Source organism: Chiroxiphia lanceolata, chromosome 3 (genome assembly GCF_009829145.1).
Source record: "Chiroxiphia lanceolata isolate bChiLan1 chromosome 3, bChiLan1.pri, whole genome shotgun sequence".
In the NCBI taxonomy this organism is placed as follows: domain Eukaryota; kingdom Metazoa; phylum Chordata; class Aves; order Passeriformes; family Pipridae; genus Chiroxiphia; species Chiroxiphia lanceolata.
Genome location: NC_045639.1, coordinates 79056214 through 79070554, shown reverse-complemented (window position 1 = coordinate 79070554; position 14341 = coordinate 79056214). Strand labels below are relative to the sequence as shown.

General features: G+C 36.6%; 1 protein-coding gene across 5 annotated transcripts in view; it reads right to left on the bottom strand.

Moving 5' to 3' along the window:
• MAP3K7 (mitogen-activated protein kinase kinase kinase 7) overlaps positions 1 to 14341 on the bottom strand; it is a 47450-nt gene that overhangs the window by 32628 nt on the left and 481 nt on the right. For all 5 annotated transcript variants that reach the window (XM_032683401.1, XM_032683402.1, XM_032683403.1 and 2 more), the window contains exons 2-4: positions 3251 to 3361; positions 1534 to 1599; positions 592 to 637 (exon numbers count right to left, since the gene is read on the bottom strand). In XM_032683401.1, coding sequence (XP_032539292.1) covers positions 592 to 637; positions 1534 to 1599; positions 3251 to 3361 — 223 coding nt within the window. The remainder of the gene's footprint in view (positions 1 to 591; positions 638 to 1533; positions 1600 to 3250; positions 3362 to 14341) is intronic.

Below are 14341 nucleotides of genomic sequence, written 5' to 3'. Positions count from 1 at the left end.
GAGTTAACAAAATACCAGTTAGAAAGCTCTATGGAATCTAAGTAATTATCAACACCTCATTACTGCAACTGAAAATATCCTTCTGAAGACTTTTAAAATAAATGACAAAATATTTTCTGCTTTTTAGTATGCTTTCCATAATTTTTTAATGTCAAAATTCAATATGAAAGGTGTTGCTTGTTCTCAGCTATCCTTGGTAAAGTCTATGTTAAACAAATGGTCAGGGAATTTACAAATCTTTTCAGATGTTCCACTGGAAAACCTTACATTGCTTGTATAAAATATAAGAAACCGATACCAAGAACAAACCAGTGGACTGAAAAGTGGTTTTAAAAAGCACACTCCTTTCTCCTTAAAATGATTTGAAAAATTTCAAAGAACCAGAGAATGGTTGGAAGGGACCTCCAGAGGTCCATCAAGCAGGGTCAAGCAGGCCACCTCCAGCTGGTTGCCCAGGACTTTGGCGAGGTGGCTTCTGAGTATCTCCAAGGATGGAGACATACGTATGAAACAGCTTTATAGTTTAGATCACGTTTGCCCTAATACTAGTGCTTTAGGTCCAGCAAGACACTATGTTGAAGTGATACTCACCATTGTATAGAGAACCTCCTTCAGCATACTCCATAACAAGACACACCTTTGCAGGGAAGGGAACAAAAAACAGGGATGTGTTAAATGTAGGGGCAGAAAACAGCTTCTGTAAACTGAAAGGAAAGGTCTTTGAGAGCAACTGCAAAGCCTCTGTACCTAAACTAATGGAAAATATATCTATGAAGTAAAAGGTCAGTTTGAAGCGTACATGTTTACGTGTAAGAAACAGAAATTAGTTTTATACTTAGTTACCACTGTAAGTTACAAAAGAAGACAATGACCTCCCCCTGCCTCAGTCTTAAAAAGCAAATCCTGTCTTCAAACTGCAATTCACTTGTTCTTTTTTCCTTTAGCAATTTACCAAAAAAAAAATCAAATACCACATCAAAATAATTTTACTAGTACTTAAAAAAAAAAAGGGATGCAGCATTATTTTAAACAATTAGATAGCCCCTAAAAGAATTAGCTAAGGATATATCAGTCCAGTCATAGTACCTGATTTCCTGCTTTGAGAATCTGTGGGACTGTTTGCAGCTGTGGCAAATCCTGAAAATTGCATATATGAGAATAGGAACTGATTTACAAGCTACAATCGCGTGTTGCTAATGTATTTGCTTTTTGTATTGCTAATTTGCAATTAGTAAGACTGTAAATATGAATGTAACTACATATGTAATACACCAGATGCCATTCTGACAAACTGTGCTTAGAAATGGCTTTAGGGTTTCCTTGAAAGAAATTATTTTTCATAGTAGTGGAAAGAAAAAAACCTAAAACCTGAAAACAAGCAACCTATATATCTGTACATTTCCTTATTATGGCCAAAACATAAAAAATATATATAAAATATACATTTTTGGTATAAAGTACATGTTTTGTGCATTGATGCTTGCATATGCTAAGCTAGTCACTAGCTGTTATACTGACAAAGCTATAACTTACTGGGTTTAGACAGGCTCCATATAACTTGACAATGTTGGGATGGTTCACTCGTGACAGCTGTCGAAGCTGCAATACAAATCACACAATTTCAAACCATGGGGAAAAAAGGCTAATGGTTTATTTTCACAGCTGCAATTAATACACCACACCAGCAAGTACAGTTTTATATGTCTGCATAACTCTAGATAGCGATTTTAGAAATTACAAGACTGATGTCCCTCTTTGCATTTTAATTTATGTAATTAGGTTTGAGTCTAACTGAACTGTATTTTAAAAGAAATTTTTAAGAAGTTAAATTTAAAGAAAATATTTTGATAGGTTGTAGCAAAATCACTCAAGCCACAACCACTCTGCAACTAAGACCTCTGTAGGTTCAATGCTCCTCCTGGAGCCTGCAATTTTGGAATCCCAGTTGTCTGACTACATAAAAAAATCAGAATCATTTTGGCTTTATTCACAATATAGAATATTACTGTTCAAAAAAACCCCAAGCCCACAACCCTAGAAATTAAGCCAAATAGTTTAATATTAAAGCGACATAGTTCCAAGGACCTAGTCCTGCTTGTACTGACAATTACACTATTTTGCACTAAGTATTTTTTTTCCCAGTACGTAACAGAAGAGAAGGAAACAAGAAATTTTTTTCCCTTTACACAGACTTCTGAAGTAGTTTATGCTGTTCATTGCCTATGGAACAAATGCTACTTTTTCTGTACACTTTAGAAGACCTAAAAAATCAGAACAGAATATTACAACTGATGCTTGCACTATGTAGGTTTCCAGAATACCAATAATTATTTAAGCATTTTTAGGATTATCTATTTTAGGATTATCTATTCAGATCTCTTTAGAACACAAAAAAATGCTAAGAGACCAATCAGATTTACTGAGTATTAAATTAGACTCAGATTAATAACCTTAAAAACTTACCATGGTAATAAACAAAATATAAATATTTACACAGAGGCCTATAACAAACATGCTTCTTTCAACCCTTCAGTGTGTTACATTTTAGTACATTTAGTTCCAAATTAAGAGATTTATTTTTAACATATTTTGCATATCTTGAATATACTAAATGATAACTGAATAAATATTAAGTAACATGTCACAATATATCCCATTTAAATTACATGGCGAACTTTTGATTCTAATAAATGTTACGTATCTTGGGAAGTTTATCATTATATCTGAACTACTCAAGGTATTTCTGAAGAAGTAGACATGAATGAAAACAGTGACTGCCTTTAAATGAGTTACAGGTAGCAATATATGTAAGAAAAAATAATGAAAATATTAGAACTGCTGATAAAACTCAGAAACAGTTTCAAGTATGGACCTGATTGTATTGAAGAACCTATGCTGTAGCCCCTGAAGTGTTAAGCAGCTCCAAGACTTTGGTGGGTATTTCAGCTGCACCCTGATTCCAGACTGGGACAGAATCTAGGAACTGGCATTTCCCCAATTGTGTGCCCTTCTCTCTCTCCTCGCCTTCCAGCTTTTTATGGGAAGCAAAGTAAAGAAGCTGCAATGTTCTCTCACAGGTCTCCTGTTCTGCAAGACAAGAGGTCCAGGCCTGAACTGCGTACCACGGGCTGCATTTATCTTTATTTTAAAGACTTCAGTACTTTAAATAGCTTTTAGAACACTAAATGCACCCCTGAATTTAAGAAAACAAGCTCTACCAAACCCGGTATTTCCATCAAACTTACTGTACCTCTACAATGAAGGCTTTTCTTTCAGATTCACTTTCTATTTGTTTAATGGCTACATCTTTAGCTCGCCATTTTGCCTTGCAGACCACACCAAAGGCTCCTCTTCCAACAACCTAGAACAAAATATGAAACACGAGTTAAAACCTGAAATGGTTTGCTGCGCAGGACTTCACAAATAGAAAAGAAATTTAACTTAGAAAACTGAAGACACACAGGCTCAAGTTGTGCCAGTGATTGAATACTATGGCATCAAAGCATAACTGGTGCTTAGCTAAGTTTCCTCCAAAGATCATTTTCAGGAGAATTGGAAAACACACAATTTACAAAAAATTGCAAACAAAACAATTTATTATTAACATTCAGTACCAGTATTTCAGAAAAATATGATCTCCATTATTTCAAACAAGATTTGCTCAGAAGAAAATTAGAGGAATGACAGAAAATTTATTTATTTAGATTTGACCAGTGAAGTTATATCTATTTGCTGCATTCCTTTATTCTTGTTAGGAATAGGAATGTAAAGTTCTGAATTTCAAATGCATACATAAACAACGCATACATACACAGGGCTATGATGAAGTCGGGTGAGGTGTTCAATGTGCTCAAAGTTATGCTTTCATTTTCCCCAGAGATGACTCAATAGTGTGAGAGCAGTAAATTCTCCTGCAAGTCCTCCAAAGAAGCACAGTGTCTGTATAAACTAAGCTTTCTCTATTTCTGCTGCTTTCTAGCTTATCTGGAATTAACATTGCCCAAAAATATAAAAAAACCAGACAAAGAGTCATAACTCTTCATTGTAACTTCACAGAAGCAGTAGTAGCAGCTTCTGCATATCATGTTATTCAAGAAACCTTCAACCTTTGCTGTGAAGGAGCTCCAACGCCACCATTGTTTAGAGCAGCTCTTTGAAACCAAGCATAGAAACGAGAGCAAGATAGAGAGAAGTGTCCTTTTTTCTATGATGTCACTTTTAGTAGCTGCTGAGTTACAAACGACGGTAAACTTAACTTTTACTTCCTTTAATTATGTTCTTCAGGGGAAAAATGGCAACGCACAGAAAAAAAACCACGCACATGAGATGTAAAGTTGAAATGAGAGCATCACCAAAACAGTGACTCTAACTGCTAAGGGAAAGCACAGACAAGCAAGTTGTTACAAAAGAAAGGTGGTGAGAAGGAGAAAATGTAAGGCACAAAAAGGCACAGAAGCAGCAAAGGAAAAGAAGCTCCTCCAAATCTAAAAAATTCAAGGCAGGGCATATGAGAAGGAGGGGAGGAGAGCAGAGACAAGGGGCTAAGTCAGCTGGTCTTGGATTCCTATTTGGCCCTCACAACCTTTCTTCACTATTGGTTTTAACAGCACTCTGTGCTTGTGTTCCTAGTCCTTGATTGCAAGTAATATCATATGTATCCTAAGGAACAAAGCAGATGCTTCTAATGAAACAAACCTGTTTCTGAGAGGTGAATGGGAAGGGATGGGAAAGGAAGGGAAATAGGGAGAGGGTGAAGTGCAGGCATTTACAAATATGATTATCATAGCAGTTTATTATGGCAGAATTTAACTTTACTGTCTTCCTTAAATGGGCAAAGCACAAACAAGAATATTATTTTCAATGGAAAAACACACTGCCTAAAATTACAAAGCTCTTCACTAGAAAGTCATAGTTATTTATAATTTTACCCAATAAAAAACGGGAAATATTCTTGATGGGGGGGTATTAAAAATGTATACAATAGAGATGCAACATAATTAGAGGATCTACAAAATGTTCAAACATAATATTGCATCCACATTATAAACACTACACCGGTTCTTATGGGTTCACTGGTAAATTCACTTTTTCTTAACAGGATGGTTTCTTTAAAGAAAAGCGTGATTTGTAAGAGATTAGTGAATAACCACATATTCCCAATGCTGAAACAATGCAAACTGCCTGCTGCCCATATACTTATCCTTTGAGGAAATTACGTTCAACCTTTCTTTTTTTTGAGATGCCCTTCAGTATAGCAGCAATTCAGATCATAAATTAAGAGTGCTGATAAAGAGAAGGTAACTCAGTAGCCAGGAACGTAGGAGCACCAGACTACTTGTCAAGGCTTCATATGAGAGCAAACTAACTACCATTTACGTAAACCGTGCTTGGGCTAGGTTCTTAGTAAATGCTTTCCTAATAAATAAATAAATAGATAAATAAATAAATAGTGAAACTGATTTCCCTTGGGAATGGGGTGGAAAAGGCTGCAGGTGCATAACTCAAGACCTGATAAACTATCATGATGAATACAAGGAAGTCTGCAATCAAGGTCCCAATTTGAATAGAGCAAAAATATAAATAATAAAAATAATAAAAAAAAAAAATCGAAATCTTGCATTAAGAAAGATGAGAAAAGAGAAATTATGCTCAATCTTTTTGAAAGATTACACATGGATATGAGAGATGGCTGCCCAGAAGTGGTGATCAATGGCATTTTCTTCTTCTGGTTTCCTTATTACACAAAATACTATTCTTCTATTATACACTGGATTACATACTTAGCCTTCAAGGAGCTCCTGCCTTCTCACCTTTACCCTCCACAACAGTGGCTCATAGACTGAGTCTGCCACAAGATATTCACAGGAGATAGACAGAACATGCCCCATTCTGTCCCATGTAAAAAAGGGACCTGTTGATTGTAACCTCCTCCCCTAGCTACAGGGCCTTGACTGTTCTCCTGATGTAACACACACCAACTATTTTCTTACAGTCCACAACTGAGGTCTGAAACACCAGGCCATGCGAATGATAGTTGAGCAGCTTACGAAAATAGTACATATAAACAAATTGGAAATAATGAGTCACTGGAAGACACACAAGTCCCAAACAGTCTCCCTTGGTATTTCCTTTTCCCTCTCAGACCACTTTTTGAATAAAACTGCCTAAATAAAATAAAATTTGAATAGAATTTCTTGGCAATGGCGGGCCCCCCACCTTCTACTGGCGCAAGAGAGTTTTGCATTACAACCTCTTTACCCACCTCACACAGTGTGTGATCAGATCTGTGGTAAAAGAAAAATCTCATCAGTTGGTGTGTGTGCCATAAGTCTACACTTCACAGAAGTGTTGATTTAATGAGCACATAAAAGTCCATCGTGCAAGTACACGTAACTGAGCAGCCTGCTCACACCTGGGAAGTACTAGGGACAGTTAAGGAGAGAAGGATGCCACAGAGTAGCTTGGGCAGGATGAAGCATACTGGCAGCAGCAACACAGTACATTATGAATTAATCCAAACTAGGTTACCCAAGTAATTGGAAAGAACTCTCCCCTCCATATAATGCATATAAGGAATTCTCCTAAGTGGGTACAATTGGCCTGTGAGACTTCTTTCAGAAGGTTCCTTTTCTTAACGCACCTTTTCCCATACTCTCAATTTTCGACTACAACTCTGTAACATTTAATCCAATGACAGAGACAAAAAAATGCTATTTGAAAACAGTACATATATGTCAGTTAAAAGACTGGTCTTGGATACATATGACATAATTTAATGAAGCAATTTAACTTTTTTTTACTTAGCCTGAATCATTTACAACAGTTTGTGATTTATCAGGCTTATTATATACTACATATATTTTTATAAACTAAATATATTTATTTTTCACATGAATAACAAAAAAAAGGTCAACTATCTCTTGCATTTGATTCCATGTGGTTAAATTCAGTTCATAAGTCAATATAAATCCATGATTGCCAGTTTAATCCTGAGAATTGTTATAAGTATTTCCAGTTAATATACTAAAATCATTACTTTTCAATGTTGATGTATTTTTTAATAACATTTCTACTAAATGAAGAAACTAATAACATCAAGTGCATTGCCCAATGTCATGTTTTACACTGTGCCATGAATGTCACAATACTTGGGCTTTAGTTGAAAAGTGGAATAAATTCCAAGGATCAGATGCATTTTAAGAAGTCCCACTGATAACTGGAAAAAAATAATTAAAAAAAATCAGTGTCTAGCACCAAGAGGAAGAATTTACCAGGCAATCCAAATCTTAATTACATAATAGGAAGCTGTGAGAGACCATCAGGTATGTAAATTTTATGGTTGGTGAAAACCGGTTGATAAATGACTATGCAGTCAAGGTTTCATAACAATTTATCAGTGACTTGGTGCCTGCTTAGGCAGAGGGTTGAACTTGAGAAGAGGACACGAATGCAGTGAGTATTTACCTAGGATACAGGGAAAACAGAAGAGCCAATCCTTCATTAAAACAGCTCAGCCTCTTGGACAGCATATGAAAGGAGTAACTGTCAGAAGCAATGACAGATCTGATACCAATTGAAGCTTGCCATATGTGAAAGCCCAGTGTATTTTTCCTAATTAATCTGGAAAAAGTACCTTACTCATAGTAAAAAACCCCTTTATAATCAACAGAATGCAGCTTGTGGTGGATTCCATTTACTTATCATTTTCTTCCCTTAAGTTTACGCTGAACTTATTCTTTGAAGGAGTGAGACTTAGATTTTGTCAGAACTGTTTAAACACCATGTAGTTTCCTTCAACACCGTGTGCTGGAACTAAGTAACTTAATAGCACAGGAGGGAGGTGCTGCCTGAACTTCAATTTCTTCATGCTCATTCCTTCTTGTCCCCTGCTGTTGGTGCCACACCATATGTTTGGGCACTAGTGCATATTCGGAATTATATGAAGCACAGTTAATGGAATTATTGACACAACAAATCAATAAACAGCAGTTGATCTGTAGCACCGCGTATGTTTGGAAAATGATCTAAAAATAAACACATTCTTTTGGTAAAAGGTTTTGTCCCTCTAAATATCTTCTGGGAGAAAAAAGGAAAATATAGGGCAGATGACATGTTTAGAAATAGAACAAGAGTGCTTCTACATTTCCCACAGAAGAGAACCAAGTTTGTTGAGAACCGCTGAGTACATGACACAAACACATTTTAAACTGGAAGAAATGCTTAAAGAGCTTTAAAGATTGAAAAGTATATCTATTCTTCTCCCTATAAAATTTATACCAGTAGAAAGTTATGTTTTCCTGTACGGCAAAGTGACATGGCGAAGTACAGTGCCACTTGCATGTTTTCCAGATAATGTATTTAGAGTCTTATTTAAAGAATATGAACCATACAAGAGCCCTGGAATAAGCATTACCTCTGTCTCTGTGTACAAATAGTATCAAATGCTGTACATAAACAAAGATACATGATACTGACTTCGAAGTATGTAGACTATACTGATTGCTAAGTTATGTAGACTAGAAATCATGCAGGAAATAGAGACTGAAGATATGTTAAGACCTTAAGGATGTATTTTGTCCTCAGGGATGTGACCAATAATTTCCCCTCCCCCAGTAAAACAACAAAAATGCATCTCTCTTTACTCAGATGCACCATAATCTCCTATCAAATGCCAAAACTTTGGAAGAATTAATTCCAATTTTGCATTAACTTCAGAGGTTTCTGAAAAACATAAAGATGCAAAGTTTTTGTCTCTGTCCACGAAGTTTCCATGTAAGGTAGCTTTGCATGATGGATACCTAGTGCTTTTCTTTCTAAAAAAAAACTTGTGGGATATATAACACTGCAATAAAATATAATAGCTCCCTGGTTAGCAGATGTAGTATTCTTTGGAGAACTGACTTCATAATTTGCAGTATCTATGGTGTGACATATTTGTTTATGATTTTGGGAGGCAAGACAAGCAGTTAAAAAAACCCAACAACAGAAAGTCAACCTGTTTCCAAATAGACAGCAGGTTCTAAATTATCTTTAATATCTATGTTGCTTTCCTTACTGGTATATTTGCAAATGAAAGGCTTATGCAAACTGAACTTTTGGATCCCTAAAGCTGCAGACACTACGCAAGACAGAGTGGAAAAAAAAGAAATGTTCTACAATGCGTTGTAAAAACAGAATCACATTTTTAAATTCAGTTGCTTCTATTCTTTCTAAGAGAGCTCCAGCAGTACCAATACAGCATACTAATATTTTCAGTTTTTCACACATCTGCCCATATGATACAGGGAACATAGATTAAAAAAAAAAAATACCAAAAGAAGCCATGAACAACAGTTTACAGCTCCTAAAAATATATGCCTACACTTTCTATCACTCATTCAACCAGCCTCAAATTCCAACTTTTGTTCCTCTGACTGTGCTATGCTTTATTAAGTAGGTTGAAGCAAATCGGCCCTGTGCCACAAATGACTGTGGCCAATACTCTGGCAGCACTTTTAGGAAGGAGTTCACATCTGCCAATTCTTACAACTATGTTCTTTAACTTATTAAGTTTATTTGTACTAACGTTGACCCAATTCTAAATGTTGCCTTCCCTTTCTTGGATTCACACAGCAATGAAAAAAACCCCAAATTCCCTCCACTTCCCCCCCTCCAAAACCCCTGTAAGCAATCCTACCAATTTTAAGTAAACTAAGTCATTTAGTTTAGATTTAGTTTCCAAGTTTCAACTTTTAAGTAACGCAAAACACTATAGGAAAAATATATCCCTTAATGATGTTTTAGCATGAATCAATTAGTTCTGTTACAGCAGCCCAGACAGCAGATTCTAGTTTTAGACATAAAATGTTGAGTACTCGGGGTGAAGGACTCCAACAGGAGTTGGGCTTGCTGAGCTGGCGCCGTCTAAAATTACTGGTCTTTGAAAAACAAATAATCATTCTACAGTCAGTCAAATACTGCTAGAATCCACTGGGTGCGATAAACAAGGGATATGTGAAACTTGTTCTGTTTTAGTTTTTTCCTTGGGGAAAGGCATTGGACAGGGAACTTCATTATTATCTCATAAATATGCATCTCGCTTTCATCACTGAAATAGAAAAGCCTGTGAAGTTTCTTTCCCATGTGCTCTTTAAGAGGGTAAAACATAAGTTTATTTTACAGGACACAAACTGATTCATTGAATATATCTGCTATATATCTTCATGTGTAGAAATAAATGTAAAGTCTCACATTAACAGTCTCACTAGCTTTTCAGCCATCCTCTAACTCACTGCACATTGAATTTCATTCACATGGAATTGGTGTTGTGTAACTTCAGGTATAAATTCACACCCCAGAATGAAGAGAATCTTCCACTGGTGTAACAAAACTAAATTTAAATATTGACTTGAATTAAATCAGGAATTTATTTAGAGTAAAATCAGAGAAAATATTGGCATGCTTTTACCATGTACTAATTTTTTGCCTTTGCTTTTAGGATACTCAACTTAGCACCTTGAAGTCTTATTTACTGAAAAAGGTTGAGAAACATGACTGACTCCAAATGAACTTTTAACTACCACCCTTGGCTCTTGAGCACCAGTCCTTTTTTACTCATGCAATATCCAAGAATACTGTTCAGATCTCAAATTGCACCTGCAGTTCTTGTCCAAACTTCTTACAATTTTGCAGATCATTATTCTACAACTACTTGTCTATCTCACATTGGCCTTTTTAGCCACCAGCGCGCTTGTAGCAAATGTGGGTAGAGCCCTTCCCAAATCTTCATTCGCGAAGCCCAGCCACGAATCGTGATTCTACGACTGGACATGATCTCCCAGGACATAAAAACAATGGAGGTAGAAACAACTCCATGTTCAGCAGCAGCTTATGCATATCAGCTTTTCCTTGTAGTGTAATGGACATAATCAGTCACCACACCTCATGAACTTCTGAAAGTTAAGTGCTATAAAAGGGAGCAAAACCCAGTTGTCTCACTGTATTGCTCATTCTCTTGCCTCTGAAAGGCTTTGCTCCATAATTGTAAGGAACACATGCAGTTCTCAGCACACTACTCAGTTAATGAAATTATTCAACTGTGAATGTGCCATAAATTGCATCTCCTTAGTTGCTGGGACCTTAAGCAGGTTTTCTAAAATAAATACTTACAAAGTTTAGCTTTCCATCTTTAAGAAAACGTTACCGTAAATTCCCTTAGAATTGACTACTGTTGCCCTAGCATACTGTTGAAAATAAATGTCAGTGTAGACTGCAATATACCAGCAGTATTCAAATGACAGTTTTCAAATAATTTACACTTCCACACTGTTCAAAAGTAACTTGCAACTGCACAAATATAGCAATGGCTTTCAACCTGGCTAAATCAGCCAGTGGCTGGGCAGAACCACAGCACACAGGACCAGACATGTACCTTTGGCTGTGCAATCCAAGGCATACACAACATCATGTGATGAAGTCGACATTTTGGTCGTGTATGGCACTGTTATCCAGTGACATAATGGAGGGAGGGCTGTGGAATTTTCAGGAAAGACTAGCAGGGAGCAGGTTGCCAGAACAATTCAAAACCAAAGTCTGTTGCTTAGATGTGGAAGCTCCTCTGGGAAGAAGAGACAAGAGTATTTAGGCTAGATTTAAACATGAGATTTTAAAATAAGGCTATTAGGCTTGTTATTGTTACCTTGATTTCAGTTATATTAAGTTTTATTTGTTCCGTTTCTAATGATTTGTCTATCTAATACCTAAAAATTTGTGAGGACATTCCCACAGTCAAAAACTTGCATGGTAAAATAGGGAACATTTCGGTTGAACACAATTTTTATGTTGTTTTTACCCTTCTTGTTTTGAAGATGCTCCTACTGTGCCATATCAATTTTTATTTGACTCCAACTCATTCATAATTGTCTCTACATTTTACTTCATTTTAAGAACTTGAAAAAACAAAAAGGCAGCCTGAAGCTGGAGACACATTTAACAGGGGGGAAGTAACACAGACTACATGTGCATGGTAGCTAATGCAAAATACGGTATATTTTTTTATATTATCCAGTAGAGTTCAGGCAAATCTAAATGAAAGTGCACTTACAGATCTCACATTTATTAGCAAGGACTCAGGGCCTGCAAGTATTCCAGAACTTCAATATCTATTAATAAACCAGTGGCAGAGTGGGACTGCTATCTGCTGACAAGACAGACTCGATAATACAACAGCAAAGCTATGATTATAAAAGCATTTGAGTTTCCAGTGTAGATCTCTTGACACTCCATTTTGAAACACCTGAAGTTTGCCAAGCATAAATCTCACCATTTTGAGTCACTACAGCCATTTAAAAATCCTTGAAAACTTCCAAGCCTGAAGTGAGAGCACAGAAGATCCTCAGAAAGGATGTATGTTTTGTTACGACTGCAAAGTTGACTACTTCCACTGAAACTGCATCTTGAGTGAGAGGTGAACACCCACACCTGAGAAAAGCAAGGTCTAAGTATGGTCTCCAATTCATCTGTTTTACAGTAAAGTAGATCTTATTTCTTCCTCTGTGCAATGACATTTAGACTGTGTTCAGCACAAGGAATCTCCATTGCCTGTAAGAACTTCTGGTAGGACAGGTACACTGAATGTAACTTAAAATCCTATGCCAGCTGTCATCAGATTGTTCACAGAGATAACACATTATCAGAGTTCTCCTGCTTATGCCACGAGTTTTGTCATCTCCAACAGAGATACTGCTTTGAGAATAATGCAACAATCACATTAAAGAAATTCTTACTTAGGCATCATCTGTACATATGTTTTTGTGCATACAGTCCTGTCTCTGCAGGTGCTAGGCATGTGTGTGGGATGCAGACAAGCTCCCAACGCCAAACCTTAGAATGATAAACTCGAGCCACACACTGTGCAAGTCCACACTTCCTATATGTAAAACAGCAGTATAATCCTTGTTAACAACCTTCCAAAGGGTGCTGTGAGGAGTAACCATTTGTATAGTTCTTTACTAATTCCAAGTGCCATGTCTAAGATAGAAGATGTGCTGCTCACCTCTGTGAGCCATCCCTGGGCACCGTTTTATGATGGATAAATTCTTACCCACTGAAATTTTCTTCTATGGGTGAGAAAAGCCATTTCTCCCAAAACATGTGATTTGATCACTGTCTATCAGTAAGTGTTGCAAAAATGTTGGCAAAAATACAAAACAGTTAAATGCATAAAGGGAAGTGGAACAATTAGACTTAAAGAGACAAAAGTCTTCATGATTGCCATATTCATAGAAAGGGATAAAGGCAATCTTTTGGAAAATATTGTATTCTGAGAACTTCCAGTGCCTACTACGGTGAAAGCCAAAATTACCATAAAACACTAATACAGCTGAAAGTGCCCTGCTGTTCTATGGAAACATTATAGATTTTATGTTCTGTGAACTCTCCCCAGCCCATGTAAGCCCAGTATGATAATTATGAACAAACCAGGATCTAGCAAAGTACTTTAAAAATGTGAGACACAGGTCGTCATACTTCTAACAGCTACCACACAAAACTAAATTCACTTCCACATAAACTTGTTTAGAATATGAGGGCAATTATTACTGAAAGGGAAAGATGTTAATCTACAAATAAAAGCACAGAGACTGTTTCAGCAGTCTTGGACGCCTGTTAGGTCCAGACTCTACAAGCTGACCTCACCAAATTCATTATGGGTCTACATGAGGCGACTTCATTCTTGCAGAAAACTTAGCAGGGGAGGAAGGAAAAAAAAATCAATAGCAGCAATATTTTTGTGTGATTTTGAGAGTTAAACAAATATTGTAGTATACATACATACTACTGAGCCCTTTAGTAAAGCATGCAAACTATTCCAGATCACACACATCCTAATTTCACAGGAAACCCAGACAGATGACAGGTACATCTGAAATTCTGTACTTTAAGCCTCAAAAAATTTAAGGCAACAATTTCACTGTGAAACTTTCTACAGAAGAAAAACTTGCTTTCAACTATGTTATACATTAAGTGAATGTCACTTCCCGGGTCACATATACAGGTCAGAAATGAAATGGTACATATTCATGAGTGCAATATCATTAGCCTGCGTTAAGAAAAAAAACCCTGTTCATCCTTACAGCTTATAGAGCTGTAAATTTAGGAAACCATTAACAGTGGTATGATGATTATATGTGCAATGGTGGCAGAAGGCAAAAGCAGGGGCATACAGAAATAGAGATCCGAAAGAAACATCAGAATTAACAGTTCCCTCCTGTGACAACGCTTGACAACAGTGTTTGCCACCCAAACTAAAGTGGGTGGCAAAATGGGCGGCGAAATTTTAAGTCCCGAATAAATCTATCTCGCT